The sequence below is a fragment of the Diaphorina citri genome, unplaced genomic scaffold (genome assembly GCF_000475195.1).
Source record: "Diaphorina citri unplaced genomic scaffold, Diaci psyllid genome assembly version 1.1 scaffold695, whole genome shotgun sequence".
Classification (NCBI taxonomy): Eukaryota; Metazoa; Arthropoda; class Insecta; order Hemiptera; family Psyllidae; genus Diaphorina; species Diaphorina citri.
Window position 1 is genome coordinate 50,347 of NW_007378128.1, and position 16,479 is coordinate 66,825.

Sequence of the window (16,479 nt, forward strand, 5' to 3'; positions counted from 1 at the left end):
TTGGGGGAAAAAAAAAAATAAACCTTTTTCCCCCCCCCCCCAAAAAAAAAAAAAAAAAAAAAAAAAAAAAAAAAAAAAAAAATCTGAGCATATTTTGAAGAAGCCAGCATGGCAGCACGTGTTGTCCTTTTTCCTCACTTCTCAATAGGGCGTTGACTGAGTAGTTCACTGCAAAGAGTAGATCTGCAAAGAGTTTAATAACTGACTCTTTGCACAACTCTTGTAAACACGTTTTTATTTCGAAAGATTTCGTGACATATTCTCCACCCTGTATACTTGCATTTATTATCGACAAACATTACAATAGACATTTACTGACAGTAGTAACATGGATATATTATTTACATATATTTACATGGTTATGTATCCATAGACATACAAGTGCATATGTATGTAGATGACGCTAATTTTTAATCCTTAAACTGACTTGTCGTATGCAGTTGAGATTGAGGCGTATCTCTGTCCACATAAGTGTTCCAGTATTGTACATGTACAATTGTACATATTATTATTGTGGTAGTCATATTGTTATTCACAATTGTCACCATTACCAACCTCACTAGCTCAGGAGAAGAACGTTTGGATTTGAAAATCCCATTTGCCTAAGTTAATTTTCCGATTAGGTCATTGGTGAATCCCGCTGCAATGAGTTTTTTGATTTTTTACAATGTCTAAATTATTCAGAATATTTTATCCATTTGGTCAGCTTTGGTTCGAACAGAAATAGATAGATTCGTATAAGCTTAACTCTCCCCTTGGGGCAAATTGCCCCAACACCTACGCCTCAGAGTGGGATTTTTGTGTATGGAGTTAAGCTATGAATAGAAATAAAACATGATTTAAAAAATCCCGCTAGTTTTTCATGACCAAACTTTTGAGGAAGATCCTGACCATAGAAAACACTAGGTTAGGTTGGCTCCTGAAATATTCAAACATATTTAAAACAGAACACGATTGTTCAGTTCGGGTCAGAATAATTCAGACGATTCATGAAAATAGAAAAACGGCCAGCTACTCACTATCAGATAGACCTGACAGGCACACCAGATCAGGTCCGCCTGTCAGGTCTACCTGATACCCGATGAGCACACACACTATCAGGTACACCAGATCAGGTCCGCCTGTCAGGTCTGTCTGATAGTGAGTGGCTGGCCTAACGTCATACGTCAAACGTACCGGATAGGTACTACTTGATACAATAAGACGAAATCTATTGTCATCTTTATTGGACAGATTGTTTTCCTATTGGTGAATATTACCTCATGACTCATGACACATTGAGTATCTAGTAAGTACTTGAGCACAAAAACAGGGTCATCTTTGAGGCAACAGAAATATTCAACTCTTTGTCACACATGTATTGAAAATCGTAAAAAAAAAACAATATGTCCTTAGGTAGGTATAAGCCTGAGTATACTTCAAAGAAGCCCCTTATCCCTTTTCCTCACTTTCCAATAGGGAGTTGACTGAGTAGTTCACTGAAAAAATTCGTGACGTTAGCGCCACCTTGTATACTCGCATTTATTACGGACAAACATTACAATAGACATTTACTGACAGTAGTAATATGCATATTTATGTAACTCTGTAGTTACCTATGTATCCATACAAATACATATGTCTTGTATGTATGTAGATGAGGCTAAATTTTAATCCTTAAACTGACTTGTCGTATGCAGTTGAGATTGAGGCGTATCTCTGTCTAACTGTATTGTATCTGTACAAATTGTGGTAGTCATATTGTTATTCACAACTGTCACGAACAACAACCTCACTAGAAGAACGTTTGGATTTGAAAATTCCGTTTATCCAAGTTAATTTTCCGAATAGGTCATTGGTGAATCCCGCTGCAATGAGTTTTTTGATTTTTTACAATGTCTAAATTATTCAGAATACCTTATTAATTTGGTCAGCTTTGGTTTGAACAGAAATAGATAGATTCGTATAAGCTTAACCCATCCTTGGGGCAAATTGCCCCAACACCTACGCCTCGGAGTGGGATTTTTGTGTTTGGAGTTGAGCTATGAATAGAAATAAAACATGATTAAAAAAATCCCGCTAGTTTTTCATGACCAAACTTTTGAGGAAGATCCTGACCATAGAAAACACTCGGTTAGCTTGGGTCCTGAAATATTCAAACATATTTAAAACAGAACACGATTGTTCAGTTCGGGTCAGAATAATTCAGACGATTCATGAAAATAGAAAAACACGCCTAGTGAAAGTTTGGTCTGGATTCCCATCACGAGTATTTTTCAGTTCTCGAAATGTTCTCTTTTTGTCTCGAATATTATAGTGTGTCCAGATCAATGTGACAGCAAAAAAATAGGCATTGTTGCCAAACATGTCACTTTTGCAATGGTAGAGAATCTCTAAAAGGGGAAGCTATATTGCACAGTGCTTCCTCCGACAGTGAAACAAAGTCAGGTAAGGCGATAACGGCGATATCCACCTTACCTGTTCTGGAATCCAACCTCTGAACTTAGAGCTCTACCTCTGCATTTTAGAAGAGAGAGTTTATCAAAAATAGACCTTTACCTGAATTGCAACAATGTAGGGATTTCCTCTGCAGGATGAACTATAGGAGTAATAATTAATAAATAACACAATATTAGATAGGGAGCAGTAGTGTTTTCTCATGACGGCCTTGTTTCTTGTATCATAATAATGTTTCTCGTATGATAATAATGTTTCTTTCATGTGTCCATCACATCAGCAAACTATTACCTAATTATCGTTTCTATCACACAAGTCTGACACACAAATAAAACATCTTGTTTTCGTGCACCAGGGCGCCACAATCAGGCCAGAAGAATTTTCAATCTAGTGTGACGGTTTTTGGCGTTCCCGCGCCACACACTCGTGGCAATGTTTGTCTTAATAGACATGTTAGACAAAACATCTTGTTTTCGTGCACCAGGGCGCCACAATCAGGCCAGAAGAATTTTCAATCTAGTGTGACCGTTTTTGGCGTTCCCGCGCCACACACTCGTGGCAATGTTTGTCTTAATAGACGCGTTAGACAAATTGATAGACCTAGGCAATAAATAGGCAAAGAAAGAGATGTGTGGGTATAGGGTATAGGGTATAGTGTGCCAGAGAAGTCTAGAAACAGGGCACAGGGGAGATTGGGGAAAGCTTGTGTTGGAAAGATTAGAATCTTGTAAACATTGTTGCAAATATTTGAGATTTTTTTTTCAAGTATGTAATAAATAATAAACATATTATATGAATTGAAAATTTCAAAGTGCATGGTTGTATCACGTAAAAATTCCATTTTTTGGATAGATTCTTTATTCTAGTCCTAGTGTCATCCAAGATTCCAAGATACATAACCGTACAAAGTTTCAAGTCAGTTGGCCGGGGCGCCCAGTAAAAATGGCTCAAAATTTATATAAATTTGTTTATTTTTATTTAGGGAAAAGGGGATTTTCAAGAAAGTATGTAATAAATAATAAACATATTATATGAAATGAAAATTTCAAAGTGCATGGTTGTATTACGTAAAAATTCTATTTTTTGGATAGATTCTTTTTCCTAGTCCTAGTGTCATCCAAGAATCCAAGATACATAACCGTACAAAGTTTCAAGTCAGTCGGCCGGGGCGCCCAGTAAAAATGGCTCAAAATTTAGTTACCTACCCATACAAACATCCACTAACAAAATAACAGACATCTCCTTTACTGCTTCCAACAGCCTAGATTTGAGAACCTCACGAAGGTGTTCCTGGTTTAACCCTTTGATAGATGTGGGTAAGAGATTGTTCAGCCTCACACAAATTGCAAATTCTTTCTAGAAAAACTATTACCAACAACTACAATCACCCACACAAGATTATTAATATGAAGTCCATCTTGTAACATCTTTCTCCTATCCTGTCTTCCTTCTCTCTTCGATTTCGGAACGATAAGTCCTTAGCAGTTACAGTTCCCTCTGTCAAACCTCTTAGAAAAAAAGTCGGATCTCACACTCCGTTCGTTCAAGAGTCGGTTCTGATTGGTCCTAATACCTACGTCCGGTGTCTTATGTCATTACTTGGATAGAATAGAATAGAATATACCTTGGATATCAATCAAGTAGTTTAGAATATACCTTGCATATCAATCAAGTAGGGATTAGTAAGTTATTGTCTAGGTCGTGGTGGTGATATGTTAGACAAATTGATAGACCTAGGCAATAAATAGGCAAAGAAAGAGATGTGTGGGTATAGTGTGCCAGAGAATTCTAGAAACAGGGCACAGGGGAGATTGGGGGAAGCTTGTGTTGGAAAGATTAGAATCTTGTAAACATTGTTGCAAATATTTGAGTTTTTTTTACTTCCTATTATTTCAAGTATGTAATAAATAATAAAGAAATGAAAATTTCAAAGTGCATGGTTGTATTACGTAAAAATTCCATTTTTTGGATACCCAGATTCTTTATCCTAGTCCTAGTGTCATCCAAGATTCCAAGATACATAACCGTACAAAGTTTCAAGTCAGTTGGCCGGGACGCCCAGTAAAAAACGGCTCAAAATTTAGTTACAAGATTTCACCCATACAAACATCCACTAACAAAATAATAGACATCTCATTTTTTGATGAAAAGAAAACCACCAGCCTAGTTTCGCTTAGAGAGTAGAGCGCCTGCCTTGTAAGCGCTAGGTCGTGGGTTCAAATCCCGTTCCGGTCGAACTTTATCCTAAACAGATAAGGTTCGTTCTCGGAACTCTGCGATTTCGTGATCATAAGACTTCGTTTGTGACTGCTCCCCCTATCAAACACTTTTTTTTTTATAAATTTGTTTATTTTTATTTATTAGATTTTTTCTTCAAGAAAGAAAGAAAAAACATGGAATCTCACAAGAATTGATGACAAATAGGTACATGTCGCTAGTGTTTTCATGTTGACCCAGACCCGCACGGCAAGTGGGAAGTATTATGTCTTCTCATCTGTCTGTTCTCATTCATTTGATGAGGGTTTTACATTACGGGATGAACAATGAGTGTGCTCCGGAGCAGACTTGGGAAATCCAATAAGGCACTTTATTTGCCATGTGAAAGAGGGAAGTCCATAACTGGGAAGTATTATGTCTTCTCATCTGTCTGTTCTCATTCATTTGATGAGGGTTTTATATTACGGGATGAACAATGAGTGTGCTCCGGAGCAGACTTGGGAAATCCAATAAGGCACTTTATTTGCCATGTGAAAGAGGGAAGTCCAATGAAGCATTTTTTGCCACATAAAAGACAGCCCTTCTTCTGTTAAATAAAGGTCCGTTCCCACTTCTTAAATTCGTGCCTAAGTGGGAACACTCTCATTTAAATTACATTACCTACAGGACTTTCGGGAAAAAATCGTGTGAATTTTTTTCAGGAACAAGCTTCTCGATTTTTCTCGCACACTGTCGATAAATCTGAATAGAGATATGCCAATTTGACGACAGTCAAGTCAACTTGAACTATGTAGATCTCGTAACCAGGGCCGTAACTAAGGGGGGGGGATATGGAGGCTCGGTTAAGTTAGGGAGCGAAAATATAATTGATCGATGTGAAGTTCAAGTTTTGAACATGACGATTTCACCGATTGTCTGTTTGTTTCGCGCAAATTTTCTTTTGGATGGTGAGCTTCGAAACCAGGACCTTTGGCTTGGCAAGGGAGCGCGTTACTACTGGGATAACACTGCTCCCTAGAATCCCTAGATTAAATACGGGCAGACTGGTGGACATCGAACCCGGGACCTTTGGCTTGGACTACTGGACTAAATTTGCCCCCCTAGATTAGCGAATCACGGGAAGAGATATAGATTTTATGGGGAGCCATCCTCTTCTTTCCTCCCCTCAGCCCATATCAATTTAACCAATCCCCTCCCTCCCTCCGGCCTATGTTATCAAGTTATATGGGGAGCCACCCCCCCCTCCTTCCCATGTTATCATTCTCAAGGTCGCGGATAGTGGTTATTGTTATCAGTCGAGTTATCAGTTTACCGTGTTATATCACCTAGGTAAAGAGCATCAGTGTAGTGATAGTGTAAAAACCAACTGATGTGAATTTAACGTTTGGAAAAAACAACGCTTCCCGTTCGTGTGAGTGCAACTCAGTAGTTTTAATACGCGAGGTTTTAGAAAACTACGAATTTCGAGGTGATTTTAACAACGCTTCCCGTTCGTGTGAGTGCAACTCAGTAGTTTTAATACGCGAGGTTTTAGAAAACTACGAATTTCGAGGTGATTTTTATTTTAGTTTCTTTTTTTTTCAGTTCTTTTTTACTTTTTCTGAATGAGGTCTACTACAGTTTAATTCTTCAAGTTTAAAATTTCGATTAGGGTTTCCAATTCCGCTAAACTATAAATTTTAAAGTTCGGATTGAGGTGTACACTTCACTCTACTATGTATAAGTTTTAAATACCGACTTACCGATTGTTATAAGTTTCAAACACCCAACTAAAATATTAAGCTATAATTAAAAACAATTTATTTGTGTGAAATTTGTGTAATAATCGTAAAATAAGGTCAACATTTGTCAACACGTGGATTTGTGAAATGTTGTATGATTAGTACCACGCAACAGTTGTATTTATGGAAATTCTATTGATTTTTAATTGACCTGTGGTAGTTTGACTGATAATGGATCATCGAATAAGTTCTTTTGTTGTTTTTTTGTGTGTTTTTGTTCGTTTTTAATGATTAATTCTTGAAGAATGATTGTTTTGTTGTGTCGACATTGATTTTCAGTCGAGTGGTATTTTATTGCCATTACACTCCCACCTGTTGCTGTTTTGTTTTTCAGTGTTTCAATTACTGTTTTACTTGTTGATTGTTTCGGATAGTTTGTATCCTCGATCGTAGTTTTTTTTGTTCAACTAGTTAACTAGGGACATCAGTTTTTCTTTCTTTACTATTTTTTTCTTCTTTATTTACCATAATTTTTTTCCCGAATGATCAGTGTTTCTGAGCTTTTTTTTATGGCGTCACTGCTAAGGTCCTGTCAGGTTTTAATGTCAGCTTGCCTTTTTCGCTAGAATAAATTTAGTGATCTTGGTATAGTAAACAAAGTAATTTTAACTGGTGTTAAACATACTTTAAATTAAATGCTCGTCACAAATGTAGTAATCTTATATTTTTTCTCGTATTTATAAACAAGTCTTCCACAATCAAGATTTCCACTTGCATTTTCCGTTTCAATTTCTGTTGCCAGAATCAGTTTTCTTCTTCTTTTGGCGTTTTCTTTCGAATAACATTGAAATTTTCATCGTCCTTGGTTGAAAACAAGTGACGCTTAAATGGGAATAATTTAGCGTGTGTCAACTTTGTGGAATGTCCTATCTGACTCTGACTGAGGGGGAATTCTCGTTTCGATCAGTTGGAAAGTAACTTGTGAAAGCCTATGCTCGAGATCCTGTTGGAATTCAGGTAAAATACATATTTAGTGTGAATTATCGAAGGTTCGAAAAATCGAGAGTAGACTGTATTTATAAAATTGAAATACGAATTGTTTCCGGAAAACTTCCGAGACCTCATCTCGTGCACTATATCACTAGTAGTAAATTCATGAACTTACCTACTACAAAATGTAATAAGAAGTACATTCTATATTTTCTTCCACCTTTAGATTTCAACCTGTTTGTCGTTTTTCACGGAAACTCCTCTTCTCTTTCTTCCCTTTCCCTCTCTCTCTTCCCCCCCTCTTCTTCCCCATTTCTTTTTCCTTTTACTTTCTCTCTCTCTTCCCCTTTTCCCTTCCTCTATTAAATCCTCCTCTACTTTCTCCTCTCAGTCTCCCTCCCCTTCTCTTTGGAAGGGACTATCTTTCCCCCTCTGTTCCCCTCCTCCTATCTTTTCCCTCTCTCCCTCCTTCCTCCCCTCTCTCTTTAAAAGGGACTATGTCTTCCCCTTTGTCCCTCTCCCCCTCTCTTCTCTCTCTTTTTTCCCCAAAGTCTCTGTTTCCTACTTTTCTCTCTTCCTCCTCCCCTCTTAGAGGGAAGGTCCCTTCCCCCTATCTCTTCTCCTCCTCTCTGTTCCCCCTCCCTTCTCTTTTCCCACCCCCTCTCTATTGAAGAAAAGAGACAATACCTTAGTTCCTTCTCTCCCTCCTCCTTCTTCCCCTCCCTCGCCCCTCTCTTTAAAAGGGACTGTCTCTATCTCTTCCCCCTCAGTCCCCCCCTTTTGTGTCCAAGACGTGAATCTACTGCCATTGTACGAGCAGAGAAAATAGGTAAAACTGTCTCCGCCGGCGGTTCATATGAAAACAAAGCAACGCCCTAAACTGTCATCACATAAGCTGCATCCGATAAATTTCGTTCTCTTTTTTCCACGGAAAGACAATTTTTCACGTCCGATAGAGAAATTTCAGTGCCGATACATATAAATACAAAATAAAGTTTGATCAAGGGTGGGGTTAATGCCTATGGCATTCAACTAGTGGCATGTGGCACCCCATCACTATTGTCTTCCTCAGTGCATCATGTTTTCATCATTTTTCCAATCAGTTTCTAATTTTGTCCTCCCTTGGTTTTGTTTCTCTAGCCGGTCACTACTGAATATCCGTAACAACAACACCACCACCAGCACCAGCAGTAGTAGTAATAGTCCCAGTACCGAATCCCTCAATAGGAGATCGCGCAAGACGGGGTCCGTGAATTCCAGCCTCGGACAGCAGACCAATCCGCAGACCAAATCTAGACAGAGTACTCCCGAGAAACATAAGGTAATAGATCTTCGCTGAAAAAAAAAGAAAATACACTAAAAAGTTAAAGAAAAAAACGACTAAAGAGTCATGAAGGGAGTTATTCTAACATAGCATCCTCCGTGGCTGGGTCGGTATCACTAGGATTCCACGCTGGAGGTCGCGGGTTCGATTCCCGGTGGGTTCAAAGTTTTTTCGGCTCTGTACTTGGATTTCGGGGTGCACTCAGCCTCGTGAGAAGAAGTGACCAGTCACCGAGTAGCGACCACTGGCAGCATTACCAGCGTCCATTTGATTTGTATCTAGGCTTAACGGCTGCTAAGCTAACAGGCTGTCAGGGACTAAAACGAAGGTGGTGAAACCCACCCTTAGTCCCCTTATCTCAACAGTTCAAAATTGGACTACTTTATCATTGATATCCACAACAGTAGTGAACAATCTCTGCTTTACCACAACTAATTCACACATTCACACGATTTGATCAATTGTTCTTTTCTTTCCCCCTCAGCTTCTTTCGCGCGTCGCGTCAGCAGTACTGCCCAGCATATCGCGACGCGTCTCAGGCTCGTTTAGCCGCCGACCTTCCTCCCCCCACATAGCCTCCCCCGCCTCAACGCGTTCACTGCCGCGTAGCCGTTCCTCCTCTTCTAAATCTCCCACCCCGGAGCCAGCAGTCAATAAATCCCCCACCCCGGAGCCAGCCAGTCATGACGCGACGGTAGACACCGGCCCTCGGAGCAAGTTGGAAGGCGCGAAGGAAGAAACTGAAGGCAGTGAGGGTGAGTTTTTTCTCAAATGTACCCTTCCGAGGGATTTTTAAAAAATATTTTTGGATTTTTGGCCTTCCAGAAGGCCCGCGCTATCTGGGTTTTAACCATTTCTTGTGCAGCGGGAAGTAATGGGGGACTTTTCTTAACGAAATCCCTGTGTGAATGTAGGACTTTTGCATGATGTAGGTCTTCCTCCTTTCATGCGATTCAGTCATTCCTCTTCTTTTCCCCCGCGATTTCAAAGATGGGAAGACTTACACACGAAAGGGTTAACAAAGATGTGAGCCAAAAGCGGATTCTTTAAAAATCGCCCATAAGTTTTCAAATTTCGATTTACGAAATATATTTAAGAAGTGGTTGGTATGCGGTTGGGTGAACATTTGGGCGATTGCGTGCTGCTGTCGTTTCCCGGCCCACTCTAACTGAGTGAGGTCAATTCACGTAGGAAGTGAGCTTGTTGCTGAAGGGAGGGTATATTCTATTCTTTTTCAGTTGGACAGGCGCAAGACAGTGTGCAGTCGGAAGGGGCAAAGGAAGAATCTGAAGGCGCAACAAGTATACCAGAAGGCAAGACTACAGATAAAAGGACAGACGAGTTGATATATTTCGACCATTACTATGGCCATCATCAGAACAACTAAATAAAAAATTACAAAAATTTGAAGATTCGCGCCAAGACGACACTACTCAATGAAGATAGAGTGACATATTTTTGTCACTAGTTCTGAAGTTCTTGGACTTGACACTTCCCATATTTGTGGCAGTCAAACAGAGAGAGAGTGCATGACACCTTTGGTTAGTTTTTCCCCTTTTTGTAATTCTACTAAGTACATGTACTTTATTTAATGAAGGTAGAATAACAGGGTACTTGTTTCTAATGCTTTTTACTTTCTATTACTACAGTATAGCGAGCTATACTAGTTAATCTAAGCTTGACTAGAAACCTTTGTGGCCGAGTAGGTATTACACTAGGCTTGCACGCCGGAGGTCCCGGGTTCGATTCCCGGCGGGGCCGAGATTTTTTTTTTTCGGCTCAGTGCTTGGAGTTCGGGGTGTACTCAGCCTCGTGAGGACGATTGAGTAATAATCGAGTAGCAACCAGTGGCGGTATTATCAGTGTAAAATGATGATACTAGTGGATGAAAATTAATAGTAAATGAGGCTGTAATTCCGACAAACGTTGGGTAAAAGCTTTTTGCTTTACCACAAAGATTCAGAATTTGATTTTACGTTTGTTTTCGCTTCTTTCAGAAGTTCCAGACTCAGGTGTTCAACTGGAGGGCGAGGCCCAGGGCCCTGCTGAGCCCACCCCTGGGGTAGTAGAGGGAGAGAAGACCCCAGCCACGGCCCCGGCACAGGATGGAGGAGCCGCCCCTGGCCCTGATACTCAGCAGACACCCTCACAGGATGATACGGAGAAAGCGTCCGCGTTTTCTCCCGACCAGAGGTAAGTTTATTCCTGCAGGAGCTTTTCCACTCAACCACTGATCTCTCCTTCCACATTTGGATTGACATTTAGCCAGAACCACGTGACCTTTTTTCCCCCCAAGGTTAGATAGAGGGAACTGTAACTGCTACTGGTCTTATCATCCCGAAATCGAAGAGAGAGGGTTAGGATGATAGGAGAAAGCCAGCCGTTCTGAAAACAAACCTTATCTGTTTAGAATGAATTTCGACCTGGGGCGGGAATCGAACCCGTAACGTAGCCCATTGAGTATCTAGTAAGTACTTGAGCACAAAAACAGGGTCATCTTTGAGGCAACAGAAATATTGAACTCTTTGTCACACATGTATTGAAAATCGTAAAAAAAAAAACATGTCCTTAGGTAGGTATAAGCCTGAGTATACTTCAAAGAAGTCCCTTATCCCTTTTCCTCACTTTCCAATAGGGAGTTGACTGAGTAGTTCATTGAAAAGAGAAGTTCTTTTTATAACTCACTTAAAAAAATTCGTAACGTTAGCGCCACCTTGTATACTTGCATTTATTACGGACAAACATTACAATAGACATTTACTGACAGTAGTAATATGCATATTTATGTAACTCTGTAGTTACCTATGTATCCTGTATTTCCAAAATTGGTGCTAGTACCCACTGATGTTCAATTAAAATGCAATTTTTGAACGATATAGTAATTTCAGGAGCGAAGCGTAGAATAAGACAGTACATAGTTCATCCACATTTCGATTTGTTTGTAACCGTTTGCCCGATTTTGATAAAATTTGCACAGCACAAATACCCTAGTGGGGAAAAAATCCGACAGTACTGACCTTTTTTTTGCGATAAGTTTGCAATGTTTCAAATTTGTGGCTTGTTAATTTTAAATTTTATGGGTTACTGATAATTCCCGGAAGCTGATAAGGTCTTTTTTTTGCCTGATAAGTTTGATGGTTCTGGAATTTGGAATTTCAATTCAATTTCAATTTATTTTATTGTACAAAATTACCCGAGGGTGTTTACAATTTGGCTTAAATCTATCTAAACTACATAGATGGGGGATATATATTTATATATATATATAAAAAATAGAGGAACATTGGGTACATGTAAATAAACATAAATAAAAGATAAGACATGTGAAGGAGAGAAAAAGAAAGAGGGAAGTGAAGAAGAGGCAACGAAGGGAGGAGACAATGATGAAAAATGTGTTAGGTTAAACTACGAAGAACAGAAATACACTCATCTAAACTGTAAGGTACTGCTTCCAACAGCCTAGATTTGAGAACCTCACGAAGGTGTTCCTGGTTTAACCCTTTGATAGATGTGGGTAAGAGATTGTACAGCCTCACACCGTCGTTCAGAAAAGAATGTCCGAGGTACTTGGGATGAGATTTCACAATATTGCTCTTGTTTCTTGTATCATGTCTATGGACATTTTCATATTTCTTTAGTTTACCAGATAACTTGTGGATATTCAAACAAGAATCAAGAGTAAGTTGTGCATATAAAGTAAGAATATTGTGATCTCGAAAGTAAGGACGACAGGAGGTTGTATAAGTAAGGCCGAAAACAGCCCTCAGAGCCTTTTTCTGCAAAAGAAGAACATCTCCAGTGCCGGCAGCAAAGCCCCAGAACATAATAGCATAAGACATAATGCTATGAAAGTAAGCAAAGTATGCATTCAGACTGGTGCAAGTGTCAACGTTTTTTCGAACAGATCTTAGGGCAAACACTGCTGACGTCAGCCTGGAGGACAAAGTCTGCAGATGTGAACCCCAACGCATCCCACGATCCAGAACCAATCCCAAGAACTTCACCTCATCAGCGGGCTGTATCATCAGGGACGTTCCCGCAATCTCTAGAGGAACAATGGCCGAAGATGGAACACTTCCTGGACCCAGGTATAGGTAAGTCGTCTTGCTGGCATTCAGATTGAGTTTATTGAGAGTGAACCAAGTTTGTACATCACGCATGACGGAGGAGCAAGTAAGAGTCGCTTCCGTGAAGTTAGCTCCAGACACAAGGACCGTGGTGTCGTCAGCGTAGAGAGTAAACTTGGCACTGCTATTAGCAAAGACGACGTCTAAGCTAACTAGGCTGGCTAAAAAAACAGTTTAATATAGCACCACTTTTTGTCTGTTTTGTATAAAGTTCGGCCCTCGCTGGGATTCTCCAAGCTAACTAGGTGCCCGTCTGCCCGTATTTTTGAAGGTGTGTGTGTCCACACATAGTCAACCGGCTGTCGACTATGTGTGGACACACCTTAAGGTCTCTACAAAAATTTCCAAAATTTTGATTCTTTAGGTATCTTTCCCCTCCCTTATTTAACCCATTGTCTGCTCCCCGGGCAGGTACTTGAAGCGGTTCAAGAAGATTAACCCGAAGGTGCTCAAGTCCTGGTGCCGGCAAATACTCAAGGGCCTCGCCTTTCTGCACTCCCGCACCCCGCCCATCATACATCGGGATCTGAAGTGTGATAATATCTTCATTACGGGAACCACAGGATCGGTTAAGATAGGAGACCTGGGTCTCGCCACCCTCAAGAACCGATCCTTTGCCAAGTCTGTGATAGGTGAGAGTTTTTTTTTATAAGCATTTCTGAGAAGAAACCAACCAGTGGAGTAGTGGTTAACGCGTTGGCCTTTGAATAGGTCATGACCGTTTAATTTTATTTAAGAAGCAATAAATTGTATAAAAGCGTTTTTCCTACTTTATTATTGACTTGTAAGAAGATAGAAATTGCCATTAACAGTTAAATGATTTGCCTTTCTGACCAACTTCAATGGTGCAGTTGTTACTTAACGCGTTTGGCTTTGAATCTGGAGGTTGGTGGTTCGGGTACAAGTCAAGCCATAAAATTTATCCAGGTCTAATGATTGTTGAACGATATTTGTGACAATCATTAAATTGTGCTTTAAGAGAATTAAAAATTCATTTTCACTTTCCTTATCCTATAGGAAGGAAAGTAATGTAATCGGGTCAAATTTTCGATGGTCAGTTTTTAGTGCCAAAACACGTTTTCAAGAACTTACTCTAGAGTTTTGTGAACTCATAGAGAAATATTTGTTCGTATACCTAACATCATCTTGAAAGTTTCGTAGAAGTTTGAATATGTTTTGAAAGATCGTAACGTGGGGCCCGTTCAACTTTTGGGCCCCAAATTTCAAGGATCGACGTGCCTTGATTCAATGAAGATGTGTACCAAATTTCATCAAAGTCAGACCAGGCAATCGGGAGTTATAGCGGAACAGACAATCAAACAAATAAACATTGTACAAACAAACATTGTACAAACATCTAAACCAAATGCAAAATGGTCGAGTTAAAACATAAATTAAATTTTGGGGGGCCGTTCAACTTTGTGGTCCCAAATTTCAAGGATCGACGTGTACAAAATTTCATCAAAATCAGACCAGGCAATCGGGAGTTATAGCGGAACAGGCATTCAAACATTGTACAAACATCTAAACCAAATGCAAAATGGTCGAGTTAAAACATAAATTAAATTTTTATATCCATGCTCTAATGACTGCTAGATTACAATTCCCTTGATTACAATACAGATTATAATGTAATTTTGAAAGTAAATGTTAAAATAAAAAAGATGAGTGTTTCACAGCCGTTTTTATTTCGTAGCAATGAACCAACTGCTACATTAGACTCGTGTGGTCTGTGTTGTACCATGTCCATCCCGAAGTATGCCTCTCATCAGATGGGCGAGAAGAGACACAATACTTAGTCAAAATAGTATTTGTTATCGAAATACGATTTTTTAATGGCGGGCATCGAACCCAGGACCTTCTGCATAACAAGCAAGCGTGTGATGAGTGTTTCACAGCCGTTTTTATTTCGTAGCAATAAAACAAATGCTACATTAGACTCGTGTGGTCTGTGTTGTACCATGTCCATCCCGAAGTATGCCTCTCATGTGATGGGCGAGAAGAGACACAATTCTTAGTCAAAATAGTATTTGTTATCGAAATACGATTTTTTAATGGCGGGCATCGAACCCAGGACCTTCTGCATAACAAGCAAGCGTGTAGTTCTCTCAATCAAAACCTCGTGGAAAAAATAAATAAACAATCAGGTACGACGCGGCGATAGCACGTTGAATACAACAGTTCCCGATGAATCATTGAAGTGAAGCAACGTTGCTCGTGGTTGGTATCCGAATGGGTGACCATTTGGGCAATCGCTTACTCCTGGCTTTTCCGACCCCACTCAGGGTAGGTGAGGTTAATGTACGGAGGTGGCAGGCGGGTAGCTTGTCTCCTATTGGAGGGTAAGGTGAAACCCACGTCACTAAAAACCTCAGCTGTTATGCTGTAACGTGAAACCCTTATCAAAATAAATAAATTCAAACTACCTACATTGTCGTACACACACACGTAGACACGTACCCATTTTCTCTCTGGGTATGCAAATATTTTCCACGGAAATAATTGTACACACGTACCTTTTTTCTCTCTAGGTATGCAAATATTTTCCACGGAAAGCAAAATAAATGCAATAAAGTTTTTACTTTTTATAAGAAATGCAATAATGTCGTTATAAAAATGCTATGCTGAAATTGATGAAATTGCTGAAATGCGCTTCTTTCCACGAGCTACTTATTTTTTCATCAATCCATAAATATTAAATAAGTGATGTACTTTTTTTCTCCATCAATGTCAATATTCTGCGGAGGAGACTTCTTCTCTTCTCCTTCTTTTTTTTTGTATTTATTAATATTTTCATTGTTGCTTGTGGTGCGGTGATTAAAAATAATAATAATAAATAAATAAAAACAATCACCAAATTGGTACTGAAAATTTCAAGGAGATTAATAAAATATTAGCTAACTTTTTTCTTTTTTTCCAACGCGTTAAAGGGGAATCCAAGACGTTGATTTTAATACAAACTTTTTTGGTAGTCAATTTTTGGACTTTTAAGAATTAAAATGGAATTTTTAACCAATCGACTCCTAATCCTAATACATTCAAGTAGAGGAATCTGGCTCTCTGATTGGTTGGTTTCCGAAAACCAGAGGGGAAAATGAATTTTAACTCTGGCATCCCAAAGACAATATTATGTTTAACTCCCACATGATTAATTCTCTGGATTTGGGGAGAATCCATGGTCGTCTCTCTCTCTCTCTCTCTCTCTCTCTCTCTCTCTCTCTCTCTCTCTCTCTCTTCCTCTCTCTCTCTTCATAGTCTTTATTCCACACCTCAATTTGTTTTTCTCTCCCTCCTGCAAACGGCTCGACCAGAGCAGCTCCCAATGAATCCCCAATGTTAAGCTACGTTGCACGTGTTTGGTATCCAGATGGGTGGCCTCCCAATGAATCCCCAATGTTAAGCAACGTTGCACGTGTTTGGTATCCAGATGGGTGGCCATCTGGACAATCGCGTTCTGCTGGCTTTTCAAGACCCCACTCAGGCTGGCTGAAGTGGGATAGCTTTTCGCTGACTTTTGGGTAAAAACCCCCCGTCACTGAAGACCTTAGTAGTTGTGCAGTGACGTAAAACAGCTTAAAAAGTATCTCTCTGTCCTCTCCTTTTTCCTTCTCTCTCTCTCTCTCTCTCTCTCTCTCTCTCTCTCTCTCTCTCTCTCTCTCTCTCT

At 39.7% G+C, this 16,479-nt stretch overlaps 1 protein-coding gene across 1 annotated transcript; it reads left to right on the top strand.

Moving 5' to 3' along the window:
* The first annotated feature begins 8,754 nt into the window (after nucleotides 1-8,754).
* On the top strand, nucleotides 8,755-10,885 carry LOC103511276 (skin secretory protein xP2). The gene is made up of 4 exons (XM_026825084.1): nucleotides 8,755-8,763; nucleotides 9,173-9,443; nucleotides 9,927-10,001; nucleotides 10,686-10,885. The coding sequence occupies exons 1-4, from the start codon at nucleotides 8,755-8,757 to the stop codon at nucleotides 10,883-10,885; spliced, it is 555 nt and encodes a 184-aa protein (XP_026680885.1).
* Nucleotides 10,886-16,479: the final 5,594 nt, after the last annotated feature.